The sequence below is a fragment of the Dendropsophus ebraccatus genome, chromosome 2 (assembly GCF_027789765.1).
Source record: "Dendropsophus ebraccatus isolate aDenEbr1 chromosome 2, aDenEbr1.pat, whole genome shotgun sequence".
Taxonomy (NCBI): domain Eukaryota; kingdom Metazoa; phylum Chordata; class Amphibia; order Anura; family Hylidae; genus Dendropsophus; species Dendropsophus ebraccatus.
The window spans coordinates 197461227-197477463 of NC_091455.1; the positions used below are offsets into that span (position 1 = coordinate 197461227).

General features: G+C 43.8%; 1 protein-coding gene across 1 annotated transcript in view; it reads left to right on the forward strand.

Moving 5' to 3' along the window:
* MALRD1 (MAM and LDL receptor class A domain containing 1) overlaps nucleotides 1-16237 on the forward strand; it is a 288505-nt gene that overhangs the window by 144830 nt on the left and 127438 nt on the right. Inside the window, exons 25-27 of the mRNA XM_069959034.1 lie at nucleotides 6561-6808; nucleotides 8086-8380; nucleotides 8908-9153. Coding sequence (XP_069815135.1) covers nucleotides 6561-6808; nucleotides 8086-8380; nucleotides 8908-9153 — 789 coding nt within the window. The remainder of the gene's footprint in view (nucleotides 1-6560; nucleotides 6809-8085; nucleotides 8381-8907; nucleotides 9154-16237) is intronic.

Sequence of the window (16237 nt, forward strand, 5' to 3'; positions counted from 1 at the left end):
TAAATATTAAATTCTGTTTTTCTATCGTATCAAATACTTATTTCATGCAATAAAATGCTAAATAATTATTTATATATCATACAATGGAATTTTCTGGATTTTTATTCTCCATTCTTTGTCGGTGGGAAAACTTGCAAAATCAGCCGTGTATCAAATACTTCTTTTCCCAACTATATGTGCCTTCTATATGCTGTATATTTCTACATGCATGAGGTCTCATTGAGTATATTTCCGCTTCATTTAGTATGCAAGACACTATGATTCCAGCCAGATGTCCTTCTCCAAGTGACAGTGATGGAGCTGTAATCTCCAGGGGGGCATACAACATCTCATACAGAACCCTACATTTTTTTTTACTCTGTATTATATCCCTTTAGTGAAGAAATATCTTTTTTGCTTATTATCATATTTTATAGCTTTGATCTTCTATAGTAAAATATCATTGCAGAACAGATTGACTTTGAGCCCATATTGTACTGTACACATTAGATTTATTGATGATATATTACACAGATACACAGAGAACAGATTGACTTTCAGCACAAACAATATATTGTGTAATTCCCCGCAGTCGTCTCATGAATATCAGAAACTTTTTTTCTTTTTTTTTTCCAACTGAAGTGTTTAACTAGGTTACTGCAGCAAAAGGAAAGGAAACTGCAGCACAATAAGTAAGGACTCCGGCAGACAGCTGTGTTAAAGGGGTATTCCCACCCATAAATGTGTGATAGATGCAAGTTTACTAAACAAAAATTTCAAGGATCATAAGCCCAAAACACACCCAGGTATGCTCCCTACATGGATGCAAGTCTCACCCCTGGGACACACACCAATGTAGAGATGGAGTCCTCTTGGCTCCCTCTATCCTGTCTGGAGTCATTGGAGGTGGTCGGAAAGCGGCCAAGCTGGGTTTACTCTACAAGAGAGCTATGACCACCACGGACATTCACAAAAAGACTGAAGAGTGTTGGAGGACTCTCGATCTTGAGATAGGTGTAGGTCCCACAGTTTTACTGGTCATCAGAAAAACTTTTGAGATGGTCCCTTGCGTTTGTGGTGCAGAACTTCACTTCCCCGTTGTTGATCATCTCTATCAGGGAAGCTTAATTATAAGTCTATGGGGCTGTATAGATCATTGGGAGCCAGACAGTTGAGTGTGCTACCAGCTCTTTCTCCTGAACAGTGGGGGTCTCACCTGTGAGATCCTGATTGATCAAAACTTTTAATTTTAAAACAAATGACGTTAGAAAGTTATGGTGCTTCAAAAATTTTTGGCTTAAAAAATCTGTCAGACAAATTTGTAAATTACTTCTCTTTAAAAGTCTTAAGCTTTCCAGTACTTAGCTGCTGTAAGCTCTGTAGGAAGTGGTGTACTCTTTGCAGTCTGACACAGTGCTCTCTGCTGCCACCTCTGTCCATGTCAGGAAGTGTCCAGAGCAGGAGAGGTTTTCTATGGGGATTTGCAACAGCTCTGGACAGAGGTGGCAGCAGAGAGCACTGTGTCATACTGGAAAGCATACACTTACACTTACTGCAGGACCAGGACCACACAACGACTTTTTTTGGCCATTTGATGGACGCTTTTAAGGCCGGCAATCGTTGGCACACAAATGATGGCCGTTATTTGTGTGCAAAGGGACAGCCATACAAAAATAATAGCTAATAATAATGGCCAAAGAAAGAAGTTGTGTGGTCGTGGCCAAAGGAAGCTTTGTAAAATGCGGTATATATAGCCAGTAGTGATGAGCAAATAGTATTTGATCAAATAGCTATTTGATCGAATAGTACGCTATTCATTACACTCTAATATTCGAATGATAATGTAGTAAAAATTTGATTCGCTCTCCCACCCCTGGTGCTTCTTTCCAGCCAATAAACATGCAGGGGGGAGGGACAGGCACTAAGAATAGGCAGGACTTGATTGTGATTGGCTGGCTAAACTACGTCACCTCCTGAGTGTAAGAATAGTGATTTCAGGTTTGTGTCACTTGCTGGTTGGCGCTAGAGAGGGGCAGGCTCTATACCAGGGAGAGAAAGCTTTTAGGTGAAGTTAGGTAAGAAGGGACCCCCCAAAGCCCTTGTTAGGGCTAAAAGTATAAAAGCCATATATTTAGAACCTGTTGTAATAGTGTATACGGCTGTAAACTGTGATTGCAGGATAATACCTGTTATCTTGCTACTACTGATTTGCGCAGTCTGCATCCTGTAAATGAGTTGAACGGCTTTTTCATTTTATTATTGTAAAAAACAATTATATATCCGGTATACGGCTGTATACTGTGATTGCGGTATAATACCTGCTATATTTCTACTACTGATCTGTAGTTATCGTTAATGTTCGTTATTATGTATTTTACACTGCACCTGACTCCTGATACATACACAAGTTCGTACCTCTAGACCACTACTTTATGTTCATAATTTATTAGTGAATCGTCGTCGTACACGAACACAAACCGATCGCAAGCTTTTTTTGTTGTTGTTCGTGTTCGGGATCCGAACCGAAAATTGGGATGTTGGCTCATCACTAGAGTTAGATGCAGCCAGGCATGCTTCCCCTGCTGTCCCATATACATCCAGAGGTGTTGGCATCATTTCCTGAGGTGTCATTGTGCCCTCCTAATGGTCGAATATTGATTTCTAGGTCCCAAGTATTTTTCTCCCATAGACTATAATGGGATTCGATATTCATTCGAATATACGAATTTCGGGAGCTATTCGAATCGAATCCAATCGAATATTTCACTATTTTTTCATCTCTAGTAACCAGCACATCATTCCTGGTACTGTACATGGTGTTTGCTATTCCCGATTCTCTACATGAAACCTTTGGCGTTCGTTGTTGCTCATTTTACATTTTCTGAGCTGGAATCTTGGAGGATGAAAGGCTCCGGTTCATGAATAACGCAACAATATAGGGACATAGGACATATGTCATAAAGAACTGCAGGCACTTCATAATTTATCCAAAACTCCGGTCTATTCGCCAGCAGGAACCTCCGAACCTGTACTGTACAGATTGAGGTAGAATTCCTATTCTGTGCTTGCTGTCTCATATAACAGTTTGTGAATAGATTGGAACTAGATCCAGTATGTTATATTATAAGGGATACCTGATACTTGTATTTATAGTACTGCATAAAGTTCTGGAATTTTCTTAACATGCATCTCTCCCCAGTATGAGTGAATAGAATGTGGTGACCATTGTCTTTGTGCATTCATTGATTTTTAGAAGCTACAGATTGCTATTATGTTCCGACTCCTTTCAGGGCTGTACAACTCAGAAATACTATATTATCGACCCATAGACACCAGTGTATGGTGGTCCTTAGAGGGGCTGTATTCTAGCCCAGGAACAATGCCTCTAGGGAAGCTAACTTGTGTCACACGGACTATGATGAGCATTGTGTAATGAATAGAGGCAGCGGCAGTGATGGGTTTAGCAGATCAGTTCAGCTCTTCCTGTGACTAATGTCCCCGTGGGGGGCTGTATGTCTCTGTCACCGGAGCTGCTAACCCGCTACAGTGCAAGGAATAAATGTGGTTTGAATGGCTTGGAGTGATTTTTATTTTGTGTGTGTGTGTAAAAAAGAAAAAAAGTGTAAAAAAGAGTAAAAAAAAAATAAAGCAGAATAAAAAGGAAGATAGCATATATGAAGTAATGGATGAAGGGCTATCTTTTTGGCTATGTCCGGAACATGGCCGCCATCTTGAAAGCCACCATATTGGATCAAGTGCAAGTTTTTATATTGGAGAGTGGTTATGTAGCATGTCATAGAAGAATAGAATAGTGTATGAAAGCTATTGCTATAATCAGATTTCCTATATCTCTTCTGGTTTAAAGGTTATCAGTACAGAAATTTGCAATAATAACCCAAGAACTATTGGATCCAGAATAGAGATGTGCACATCTTGAGCATGCTTGAGTTCGCCCGAGCCCGGACGCTCTGCATTTGATTACTGGTGGCTAAGGAATTTGGATGCAGGTCTAGGGAGTTCTGAATAACATGGATATAGCCTATGGCCTATAGCTGTATCCATGTTTTCCAGGACCCCCTAGGGTGGCATCCAATTTCTTTAGCCACCGGTAATAAAAAATGCAGAGGGTTTGGATTTGGGTGGACCTGAGCATCCTTGATATTCACTCATTTCTAGATCAAGAGCCTTCAGCTCTGTGTTCAGCACCATGGACAGCACACCAAATAGCTGTATGTCACAGGGAAATTGCGATTGTAGTTGCAAAATCAGGGATGGCAGCCCACCTATGATGCATTCTAAACACCGTGCTGTCAGTTTTAACAGTGATATTTAACCAGTTAACAGCCAGCAAGAAGTTATTGCTATTACAGACTGCTGGATGCAGAGATGCCGACAGGTATAGAATTGGCCTGCTCCATACACGCTCAGTCATGATTTCATGGTGGGTTTTGGGGTTAGGATAAGGCATAGTAAAACTGAGGGTTTTTCGTTACAGGTAAACGGGTAAATAAAGTGCTAACCTAGAAGTGCAGAGATCTGGAGTCAGTCTACTGTGATACGTAGGGTTTCTATATTATTCTATGTAGTTTTTGGTACAATAAATCCTGAAACAAACAAACAAACAAACAAACAAAAAAACAACATAAAACAAACAAACAAATTAGGGCCATTGGGCCGCCAATACCACAAACCAGTGCCTGGTCACATAGAATCAAAAGACTATGGGGTTAACTTCTTATGTTTCAATAATTTTTATTAAAGTTTCCAAATTTTTCAGTACATACAAATAATGACAATAAAAGGTAGCAAGGCATGTAAAGTAGCATACAAAGAATTGGTGTAACATGCATAAAGGAACGGTGAGAAGTAGCTAGCATCAAAGGTTAAAGTACAAAAAACTAGCGTTATAGCATACACTAACCAAGGTATGAAGCCTAAGTGGTCTACTGATAAAATTGCTACATGAATTGTGTATCCACAGGTGAGTTGTTCATGAGATCCGAACTAGCTTTATAGAGGGCTATGTGCTGTTTTGTTAGTCCGGCTCCAGAGTATGCTGCAATAAGTGTAATTTGTTGCTAAAGTAGGCTAATATAACTATGCAAAACTTAAGCATTTAGAATAGGCAATAAGGAATTGTACACACAACAAAATTTGCTATAGACCACTTTGCATAAACAGTAGGGCTGCGGGAAAACAGTGACCTAAACATCGCAGCCAGAGCACAGGAGGGGAAATAGTCCGGTTCAGGTTGGAGAAGAAATATGATGTTGACGTATAGCTGTAGATCATCAGAATGAGTCCTGCACAACATATCCGAAGTACACAGAGTCACATTTCCATAGATAGCTGAAGATAGTGTAATGTCACTGAGGAGAACTGGTATGCAAACAGTAAGACGTTATCCAATATTGTGGTCTTTTAGGAATTGAAGGCCCGCATTGACATCTGGTATAAAGGTAGAATTGGAGTCTCGTTTGATTATAAGACCATCTGCCCTGCTCCACTGGTACAAAATCCCATGGCGTCTCAGAGTTGAAGTGACCTGGGAGAATGGCCTCCGTACAGATAGCGTATGGGCTGAGAGGATCGGGAAAACTGGGACATGCGCATAGCGCTGTGGGATCGCAGTTTGTTGCCTTGTAGCTGCCAAGAACAATTTTTTCACATGCATATGTCGTACTCTTACTATGATATCTCGTGGGGCATCGAGAGGGATATGGCTTTGTTTAGGGACACGACGTGTCCAATCCAAAGATAGGTCCTCTTTCTGCAGATCCAGTAACACTGCCGCCATATACCCCCGAACAAAGTTAGGAAGCTCAGGCGCTTGAATGTTTTCTGGGACACCCCTTAGCTTGAGGTTATGGTCCCGTGTGCGATTATCCACTGTCGCCACAGTCCTTTTTACAGTTCGCAGCTCAGATCCCAATTGGTGGTGAGAAGCAAGTAATGCATTGTGTTCAGTTATAACAGCTGATAATGTGTCTTCCAGACATTGTATTTTGCCCATTGCTAATTGAACCGAGTCATTGATGGCTGATAGCGCCCGATCAAGATCCTCTCTGATAGAATTACGCAGGGCCAGCAGTAACTCCCTCAATGGTGCTGTGTTAGAGGAGTCAATGGCAGATAAAAGTACATCTAGCGGGTCACTGTCAGCAGACAAATATGAACATTTAGCCATAGGCGGTAATTGTTTTGCAGCAGGGTGATGGGGTCCCCGAGGGCAGTCGGTTGGCAGAGAGTCCACAACAGAGCTGGGTAATAATTCCCGTTCCTCGGAGAACAGCGCGGGCAGGCAGAGGTCAGAAAGTGAGCGCTGTATGTCAGGAGCCACGATCGGCGAGAAAGGAGGCATCTGGAACGGGGCAGCAGATGGGGATAAAGAGCACTGTCTCTGCGGCTGTGCTTGCTGCTGCCGCTGTGTTAATTCCTCTGAAGTCTGCCGTCTCGCTGCAGCCCCGGCAATGGGGTTAACTTCTTAGACTTACGCTGAATTTAACTACAATGGAGACTCTGAAATATTGAATTGTATTCTATACCTTTACAGTGACTGTCACCTTTTGTATACTCTCCAGACTCCTATCTTGGACGCTGTCATTTTGAATTTGACCTTTGTGACTGGAAGCAGAGTCAGATCGATAATTTTGACTGGAGCATGAGATCAGGGAGCACCCCAACTGTCGGCACCGGTCCGGTGACTGATCACACTATGCAGAACCCATCTGGCTCATATATCTTCATAGAAGGATCATTTCCACATTTACCAGGCCAGAGAGCTAAGCTGACTGGACCAATAATAAGCAAATGGAGCAGAAACTGCACAGTAGGTTTAACCCCTGAGAAATCAGGATGTACTTAGGAAGCAAAGCTGAATTAAAATATTGTAAACAAAATGGTGATCTATTAATTTCTCTGTTTAGAGGAGTATTCCACTGAAAAATCTGTGTGTGAGACTTTCTCTCTGTCTCCCCCTCCTCCCCCCTCCCTTTTGAGACTACTGATGTAAACAAGTGCAGATACAGCCAGTCAGGGACTTGTTTACATCAGCTGTCTCAGAAAGGAGGGAAGAGGAGGGGCAGACAGAGAGAAAGGCTCACACAGATTTTTGTGTTTTAGGAAGAAAGCAGCAGCTCAGAACTGAAGGAAGGAGACTTAATAGATAATAACAAGTACGGAAGGAATTGTTAGTCTTACCATGGGTAGCAACATATCAAAAGTTATGTTTGAGTGGAATACCCCTTTAATTAAAGTCAGTGTTTTACTACAATTTGGAGTCATAGGACATGACTAGTGATATATGCCAAGCCAGGAATTCCTCCAAAATGAAAGATTACCCATTTGTAGATGGGTCTCTTGACGGTTATTTTCCTTTGTTAGTACTTTGCAGGCTTGGTATATGTCCCCCAGTCATGTTCTAAGACTCTTAGTTGAAGTAAAACACTGACTTCCAATAGGTGGCAAAAAGGAGGTGCTGTTCATATTTTAAAAATGTACAAACATACGAAAATGTACTCTTATGTACGGCGATCAGATCCACCCAGCAGGGTCTTCATACTCAAGATCATGGAGGGCCCCAGCAATTAGACCCCCCCAACATCTGTTTTCAAGATGGAAATACCACTTTGTAGGGGTTTTCTAAGCTGCTGAGAATATATCTCCGCAAAGCTGCATCCAACCTCGATTCAAGAAGGGGAGCAAGTGGGGGGAGCAAGGACAGGACACAGCGGTTTTGAGCTGAACAGCATTGTTGTGTCTCCAACTCAGTTTACAAGCCTCTAGGGTCAATCCACGCCCTGCAGACTTGTGTGGCCTCTATACTTACTGCCGCCAATGATCCTGGCCACCCGAGTGACGTCACAGCCTGGCCCCCGCTTTCATAGCCGAGAGCAGTGATCAGGAACCTAAGCAATAAGCTGTCAACTGTATCGGAACACGAATGGGGCCACTTGCAAAATTGCTTTCTTTTGCATTCCCTGTCACCCAACAAAAGTTTAAGTGATGGGATAACCCCTTTAAATTGGAATAGATATTTTTTTTAAGCATATTCATACTGAGCAATAAATAATAACTCACAGTATGTGGCTATCTTCTTCCCCACAGTTTATCTTTTATTTCCACATGTATGGAGAAGGCATTGGATCACTCATCGTATATCAGGTGACAATGAGCGGTCAGGAGAATCTCCTGTTAAACTTGACCGGCGATCAGGGGAATTTCTGGCAGAGAAAAGAGCTGCCGCTTTATGATCTGGAAGACGATTTCTACATCACTTTTGAAGGGAAAGTTGGCAAAGATCAGAGAGGAGATATAGCTGTTGATGACATTGTTCTCTCGAATGAGTGTCTTCCATCCTACGAATTTGTGCCAGGTTCTTCAAAGCATAGACCTGGGAAAGGTAAGACTTTGTATCTTCATTTGAACCAATATCCCAATAAAAGTTTAGCCCATTTGTATCCCTCTTTTGGTTCTTTTGACTACAAACTTAAACAATCTTATCTGTTTTTCAAGGGGGTCTTTACCTTTGACTTCTTACTTTTAACCACTTCCTACTAACAATGTATGTTTATGTTCATCACTAGAGATGAGCGCAACTCATGCATGCTTGAGTCCAATTGTTCGCCATTTGTTTACCGGTAGCTAAAGAAGTTGGATGCAGCCATAGGGAGTCTAGGAAACCATGGATACAGCCTATGGCCTATGGTTGTATACATGTTTTCCCAGACTCACTAGGGTTGCATTGAACTTCGGCAACTTCGGTATTCAAATGCTGAACAATCGGACTTGTGTTCATCTCTACTCATCACCAATGGGCTGAAATGGATACATCTATGGGTTTATTCTCCACCAACTCTATTTAGCAAGAATTATTTGTTGTATACATGGTGGATAGAAAGTGTTTAACCCTGAATTCTTTTCTCTTAGATAATTGCCAAAAGGGATATTTGGAATGTCAAAATAAAAAGTGCTATACGCCAGAAAAGTTGTGCGACTTTGTGGATGACTGTGGCGATAATACAGATGAAACAGAATGCGGCACCTCGTGCACCTTTGAAATTGGCATGTGTGGTTGGATAAACTCAATGGCTGACAATTTTGACTGGATTTTGGGTGGGCATTCATCCCAGTTTCTGAGGCCTCCCATGGACCACACACTTGGAAATAAAGATGGTAAGATTGTTCTTTAGATGCATACGTATGGTAAATAAATGGATGGTCAAAATGGATGATGGTGTATTTCCAGCTATGGTGGCCTAGCGCTGATAGGGTCATATATTGGCTTTCTTTTACTTGTATACATCCTTTATTTATGTATAATTATTAGAGTTGCTCAGACAAGCAGCTTGTGCTGCTTGGGTGCTCGGAATACAAAAAGCTTGTTGAAAGGCTGCTGAAGTTTGCAATTCCACAGCCTTAAACCAATGGGGGGGATTATACTTAGTGCTCTGGTCTTCTATCTTGAAGCTTCACTATTGCCGCTCAGCCAATCAGATCAGCGGCTGTAGCGGTGTCCCATCTGGCTGAGCGGCAATAGTAAAGCAAGAAGATAGAAGACCAAAAATATCATTTCAACCCCCCACCAACAGGGCACAATTTCCAACCCCCATCCCCCCTCTGGGAACCAGACTGTCACTGTGTAACATTTCAGGTTAACAGGTACCCTCCGCTCTGCCCAGCAGTGGACCCTGGTTTAATGCTCGAGTCTCTCATTGTTTTCAATAAGGCTTTTTACTCCAGTAACAAGCACTCAAGCTTTTTAGTGCTGGATTAACACTAGTCATTATTTTAACACAATTTATTATTATTATTATTATTATTATTATTATTATTATTATTATTGAGAATGGTGTTACTTTTAGCTTAGTACATTAGGATCTTCAGTCTTGTAATGTATATGTATCAGGAGGCATTTCTAGACTCATTGTTGGGGTATGTTGGGTTACTGGTCAACTAAGGAAGGGTAATTACTGAGGATGTGGATATGTGATGATGATCAGCGGCAGTGAGATTCCTAGGGCACCTTGCATGAACTATCCTGATCCTATAGAGACAGTGAGTCAGCTACAGCATTCTAGACAAATGGATAGAGCTAGGTTGGGAGGGGGAAAAGTCAGTTGACCCAAGACAGACCACTTCTTCTTATACATAAAACCATGCAATTTTTTTTGTGGAAATGTATGGCTGCAGCTGGAATGAAACAGATGACACTGAGGTTGTTACTATTTTTTTTTTTTTTTTTTTTTTAATGGGGCATTGGTGGAGAGATTTATTCTCACATACTTGTAGTTGCGAAAAAAAGTTTTTCCTGGTATCAAGCAATTGGCATCAACCTCACAGGGTTTTTTTTTTTTTTGCCTTCCTCGGGATCAATACAGAAGTATATGATGGACTTGATAGACGCAGTTTCTCTACAATGTTGGTCTTTCTCTTGGCATTCACCTACGATGACCACCCCAGTAGAAATGTCTGGTCTGCCGGTTGCCCTGGGCTAATTTTGAAAAAGTTGGAGTAATATATCATATGTAAGAAATTACTTTCCATACACATCTTAAGGCAACATCTTTCTGTATGGAATCTAACCTTTGGCGGTCAGCTGTTACTGACATGGGAAACCATGTCTGACTAGGCATTCGCGAAGCATACATTTCCATGTCTCATTACTATTATAGGCTGTTCTTATCTGTCTATTTTGGAGTGAAAATGTCGTAGTGAACATTCCCATTTCCATTCTTTTGGCATTTATTAGAAAAAAAAACCATGACATTTTGGTAATGCTACGTTTCAATTTTGTGGGCAAAACTCATACATAAATCATGAAACTCCTAGCCGCCATTACTCTAATCCAGTGACAACCCCAAAACATCTACTCTACATGAGATAATGTCACTCAGGCTCAATACGTCGACAATGGACGTCTATTATAAATTACATAGAGATATGTATTCCTTTCGAGTAGCAATTTACAAATTAGGATAATTGGGAATAATTGACATTTGAGAGCAGAAGATATGGAATCAGGTTAATGTTTCCCCCGTATTAACCTTGCATAAACCTGCTACCATTAAAGTCATCTTACCCCCTGAACACAAGGGAGGGATTCATATTGTTGACTTATTAAGAATGTCAGGAACCTTTGAAGCCCTGATTGAGTGATATTTACAAGGTCTGATTTAGATTCATGAGGTTGTCAATGAATTCATATTAATACAGGCAGGAAATGGATGCCTCCACTGGGACCTATGTATCTGCTTGTAAGTAAGAGAAAAATTCAATAGTGTAAAATATAGAGCTTGAAACATTTACCATATTTGCCAATGTTGCTGCTTGTGGGCCCCAAAGCAAAAATTGCAACAGGACCCCCACCTACCATGAATTATTTATAATATTGGTGTTTTTATGTGGAAGTGGGGCTTTTGGTCCCCTCATATATACCAGGACATAGTTAGGACTTCTACCCTATAGATATGCAATGGATTGCCCTTTTCTCCACAATTCCCAATTAGAGATGAGCAAACCTCATCTAAACCCGAATGCTCTGTATTTGATTACCGGTGCCTGAAGGAGTTGGTTGCTGCCCTAGGGAGTCATGGAAAACATAGATACAGCCAATGGCCTATGGCTGTATCCCTTTTTTCCAGGCAGCCTTAAAGTGTCAATGTCGTATTTATTTTTTATTTTTTTGCAGAAATCAATAGTACAGGCGATTTTTAAGAAACGTTGTAATTGGGTTTATTAGGCAAATATGACATTATCTGCATTCAAGAAGACTTTTTCCAGGTCACCCCTCCCTCCTCTCTCTCATTCACTGCTCATTATTAGGAAATCTCGACTCTTTTACATCAGTCGAGCCCTGTCTAACCTATGGAGAGGGGAGGGGGAAGCAGTGGCGCCGCAATGATGCTGTTATCATGGGGGCAGCATTCAGTGGCGTAGCTACCACGGTCGCAGCGGTCGCAGCAGCGACCGGGCCGCTACTGTACTGCCACTGTACTGCTCCCATCCCACTCCTTCTTGTGACCGCAAGCAATGTTTTGTCTGCGATCACAAGAGGCAGGCTGGGACGGCCCCCGGCTGACTTGCGGGGCTGGGAGCATCTTGAGGGCAAAAAAAACAGGTCCCGCGAAGCTCCGCCCCCTCCGCTGGAAGCCCCGCCCCCAGCCGCGGTAAGCCTGCCAGCGCGCGTGACAAGAAGACTAGAGGAACCATTCAGGTGAGTAAAGATTTTTTTGTTTTAAAGGGCATGATGGGGGTGTAGTGGTATGGTGGTGGAACAAGAGGATGATGGGGGGTGTAATGGTATGATGATGGAACAAGAGGATGATGGGGGGTGTAGTGGTATGGTGGTGGAACAAGAGGATGATGGGGGGTGTAATGGTATGATGATGGAACAAGAGGATGATGGGGGGTGTAGTGGTATGGTGGTGGAACAAGAGGATGATGGGGGGTATAGTGGTATGATGATGGAACAAGAGGATGATGGGGGGTGTAATGGTATGATGGTGGAACAAGAGGATGATGGGGGTGTAGTGGTATGATGATGATGGAACAAGAGGATGATGGGGGGTGTAGTGGTATGATGGTGGAACAAGAGGATGATGGGGGGTGTAGTGGTATGATGGTGGAACAAGAGGATGATGGGGGGTGTAGTGGTATAATGGTGGAACAAGAGGATGATGGGGGTGTAGTGGTATGATGATGATGGAACAAGAGGATGATGGGGGGTGTAGTGGTATGATGATGATGATGGAACAAGAGGATGATGGGGGTGTAGTGGTATGATGATGATGGAACATGAGGATGATGGGGGGTGTAGTGGTATGATGGTGGAACAAGAGGATGATGGGGGGTGTAGTGGTATGATGATGATGATGGAACAAGAGGATAATGGGGGGTGTAGTGGTATGATGGAACAAGAGGATGATGGGGGGTGTAGTGGTATGATGGAACAAGAGATTGATGGGGGTGTAGTGGTATGATGAAGGAACAAGAGGATGATGGGGGGTGTAGTGGTATGATGATGGAACAAGAGGATGATGGGGGGTGTAGTGGTATGATGATGAGGGTGTAGTGGTATGATGATGGAACAAGAGGATGATGAGGGGTGTAGTGGTATGATGGAACAAGAGGATGATGGGGGTGTAGTTGTATGATGATGAGGGGTGTAGTGGTATGATGATGGAACAAGAGGATGATGGGGGGTGTAGTGGTATGATGATGGAACAAGAGGATGATGGGGGTGTAGTGGTATGATGATGGAACAAGAGGATGATGCGGGTGTAGTGGTATGATGATGAGGGTGTAGTGGTATGATGATGGAACAAGAGGATGATGGGGGGTGTAGTGGTATGATGAAGGAACAAGAGGATGATGGGGGTGTAGTGGTATGGTGGTGGAACAAGAGGATGATGGGGGGTATAGTGGTATGATGATGAGGGTGTAGTGGTATGATGATTAAGGAACAAGAGGATGATGAAGGGTGTAGTGGTATGATGATGAAAGGGCAGGAGGATGAAGGGGGTGGTAGTATTATGATGGAGGTGTTTGTAGTATGATTATGAAAGGGCAGGAGGATGAAAGGGGTAGTAGTATGGTGATAAAGGGGCAGGAGGAGGGGACAACATGGGGGGCATCTGTAAGGGGGATAAAATGGGGGGCCATCTATATGGGGGATAACATGGGGGCATCTATAAGAGGGACAACACAGGGGGCCATCTATAAGGGGGAAACTTTGGGGGCCATCTATAAGGTGGACTACATGGGGGGTGTATACAATAGGGCATGCACAGAGGGGGGCATGTACTTTAAGGGGGATCACATAGTGTCAGGGCTACCTACTAAATGAGGGTGTAAAGGGGACAGTACAGATGTGCAGTTTTTAGAGAGATGATGGTGTCAGTGTGAGGAGCCTAATATGTCTGTCTGGCAGATTCTGTGGATTCGTGGCCCAGAGAAGTTCTCAAAATCGCCCACAATAGATGGAGAAGATGAAAAGGGAAGAACTCCGATCAGAGAAGATGTCCCCTGTGAGTCACTTGATATAACTGCACTGTAATGTATATGGTGTATAGATCCTGTGTACAGTGCGTCCACCTCTATATGACTGTATGAAGTGATATTGGTCTATGTACAGAGGATTATATTCAGTAGCAGCGGTGGTGTTAGTCACTATGAGGTGGTATTATTTGTTACTTGTTATCTGGTACTGTGTTTTATTGGATTTAGTATACTGGATTTGGTCAGTAACAATATGGTGGTGATGGTAGTGGTTGTGGTGTGGCGGTAATATTTCCCCTTGTGTACTGGTAATATTGGCAATATTGGTCTCAGTAAACAGGATTTGTTTAGTAACAGTATGGCGGTGATAATATTTCCTGTATACTGGTATTATTGGTAATATCAGTCTTGAGATACATATATATATATATATATATATATATATATATATACCAATAGCATCGAGAAAGGGGGGGGCCCAAGTTGACCTCTTGCACCAGGGCCCAAGAGACATTAGCTACGCCCCTAGGGGCGGCATTCAGTGGCAGATTATAATATGGGCGGTTCGGGCGGCCGCCCACATTATAATCCGCCACTGATTGTACCATGTACCAGAGACCCCCGCGCCCGGACAGCATCTGTAATTAGATGCTGGGAGCGGGGGAGACTGTATTCATAAGCGCCGCGGTGTAATGAATCAGCCACACGGTGCTGTTACTACAGTGCGGCGCTTATGAATACAGTCTCCCCCCGCTCCCAGCATCTAATTACAGATGCTGTCCGGGCTCGGGGGTCTCCGGTACAGGCATTCCACGGAACGTGGGAATGCAGCCTTTAGTCCCCCGGCCGATGTGTGGCTGCCGGAGGTGTCCCATCCTGTCTCCGGCAGCGCGCGCATCAGAGAGCTCCCTGTGCACTGGAAGTTACAGCCACAGGCGCACGGGGAGCTCTCTGATGCGCGCGCTGCCGGGGACAGGACGGGACACCCCGGGCAGCCGCACATCAGCCGGGACCAGACCAGAGAGGCTCGACGGGGGAACGGATGGCAGGTGAGTTGTGTGCTGTTTTTTGTTTTTGTTTTATCTGCTGTGCAGGGGGGGGGACCATATGTAAGGGAGAGGGGAAAGGGGGACTATCTATAAGGGGGGGGGGGGAGAGGGGGACCATCTATAAGGGAGGGGAAAGAGGGGGACCATCTATAAGGGAGGGGGAGAGGGGGACCATCTATAGGGGGGGGGGAGAGGGGGACCATCTATAAGGGAGAGGGGACCATCTATAAGGGGGGGAAGAGGGGGACCATCTATAAGGGGGGAAGAGGGGGACCATCTCCTAAAAGATCAGCACCCTCCTCTCCTGACATCCTCTGTGCTGCTGGGACTTCTCCTATAGGATTAGCACCCTCCTCTCCTGACATCCTCTGTGCTGCTGGGACCTCTCCTATAGGATTAGCACCCTCCTCTTCTGACATCCTCTGTGCTGCTGGGACCTCTCCTATAGGATTAGCACCCTCCTCTCCTGACATCCTCTGTGCTGCTGGGACCTCTCCTATAGTATTAGCACCCTCCTCTCCTGACCTCCTCTGTGCTGCTGTGACCTCCCCTATAAGATCAGCCCCCTCCTCTCCTGACCTCCTCTGTGCTGCTGTGACCTCCCCTATAAGATCAGCCCCCTCCTCTCCTGACCTCCTCTGTGCTGCTGTGACCTCCCCTATAAGATCAGCCCCCTCCTCTCCTGACATCCTCTGTGCAGCAAGGGACCAAACATTATGTTTATTGGGGACAGCAGTTGGGGGGGGGGGGGCAGTAGTGGATTATAATGTGGGCGGATTGACCGCGGGGGGGGGGGGGGCGTCATCCTATAGTTCGCCTTGGGCAGCAGAGAGGCTAGAATCACCCCTGGGGGGAAGATAGGAGATTAGTCGCCAGCAGAGAGCAGAAAACAAAGGATTACACAGCGGGACTTGTGAGAAAGCCAGTATTCAGAGGTCGGAAAGTTCAGTGCTGACTTCAGTGCCTTATCTCCCTCCACCCCTTCCCTCTCTATAGAAGACAGGGGGGAGAGCTTCAAACTGCTATTTCATGATAAAAATGCATTTTTCGGCTAATAAACCCAATTACAAAGTTTCTTAAAATCGCCTGTATTATTAAATTGAATGACAGTGACACTTTAAGGCTGCATCCAACTTCTTTAGTCACTGGTAATGCAATGGTGGGCATTCAGGTACGAACAAACCCAAGTGAACTTTCCGATTTAATATGAC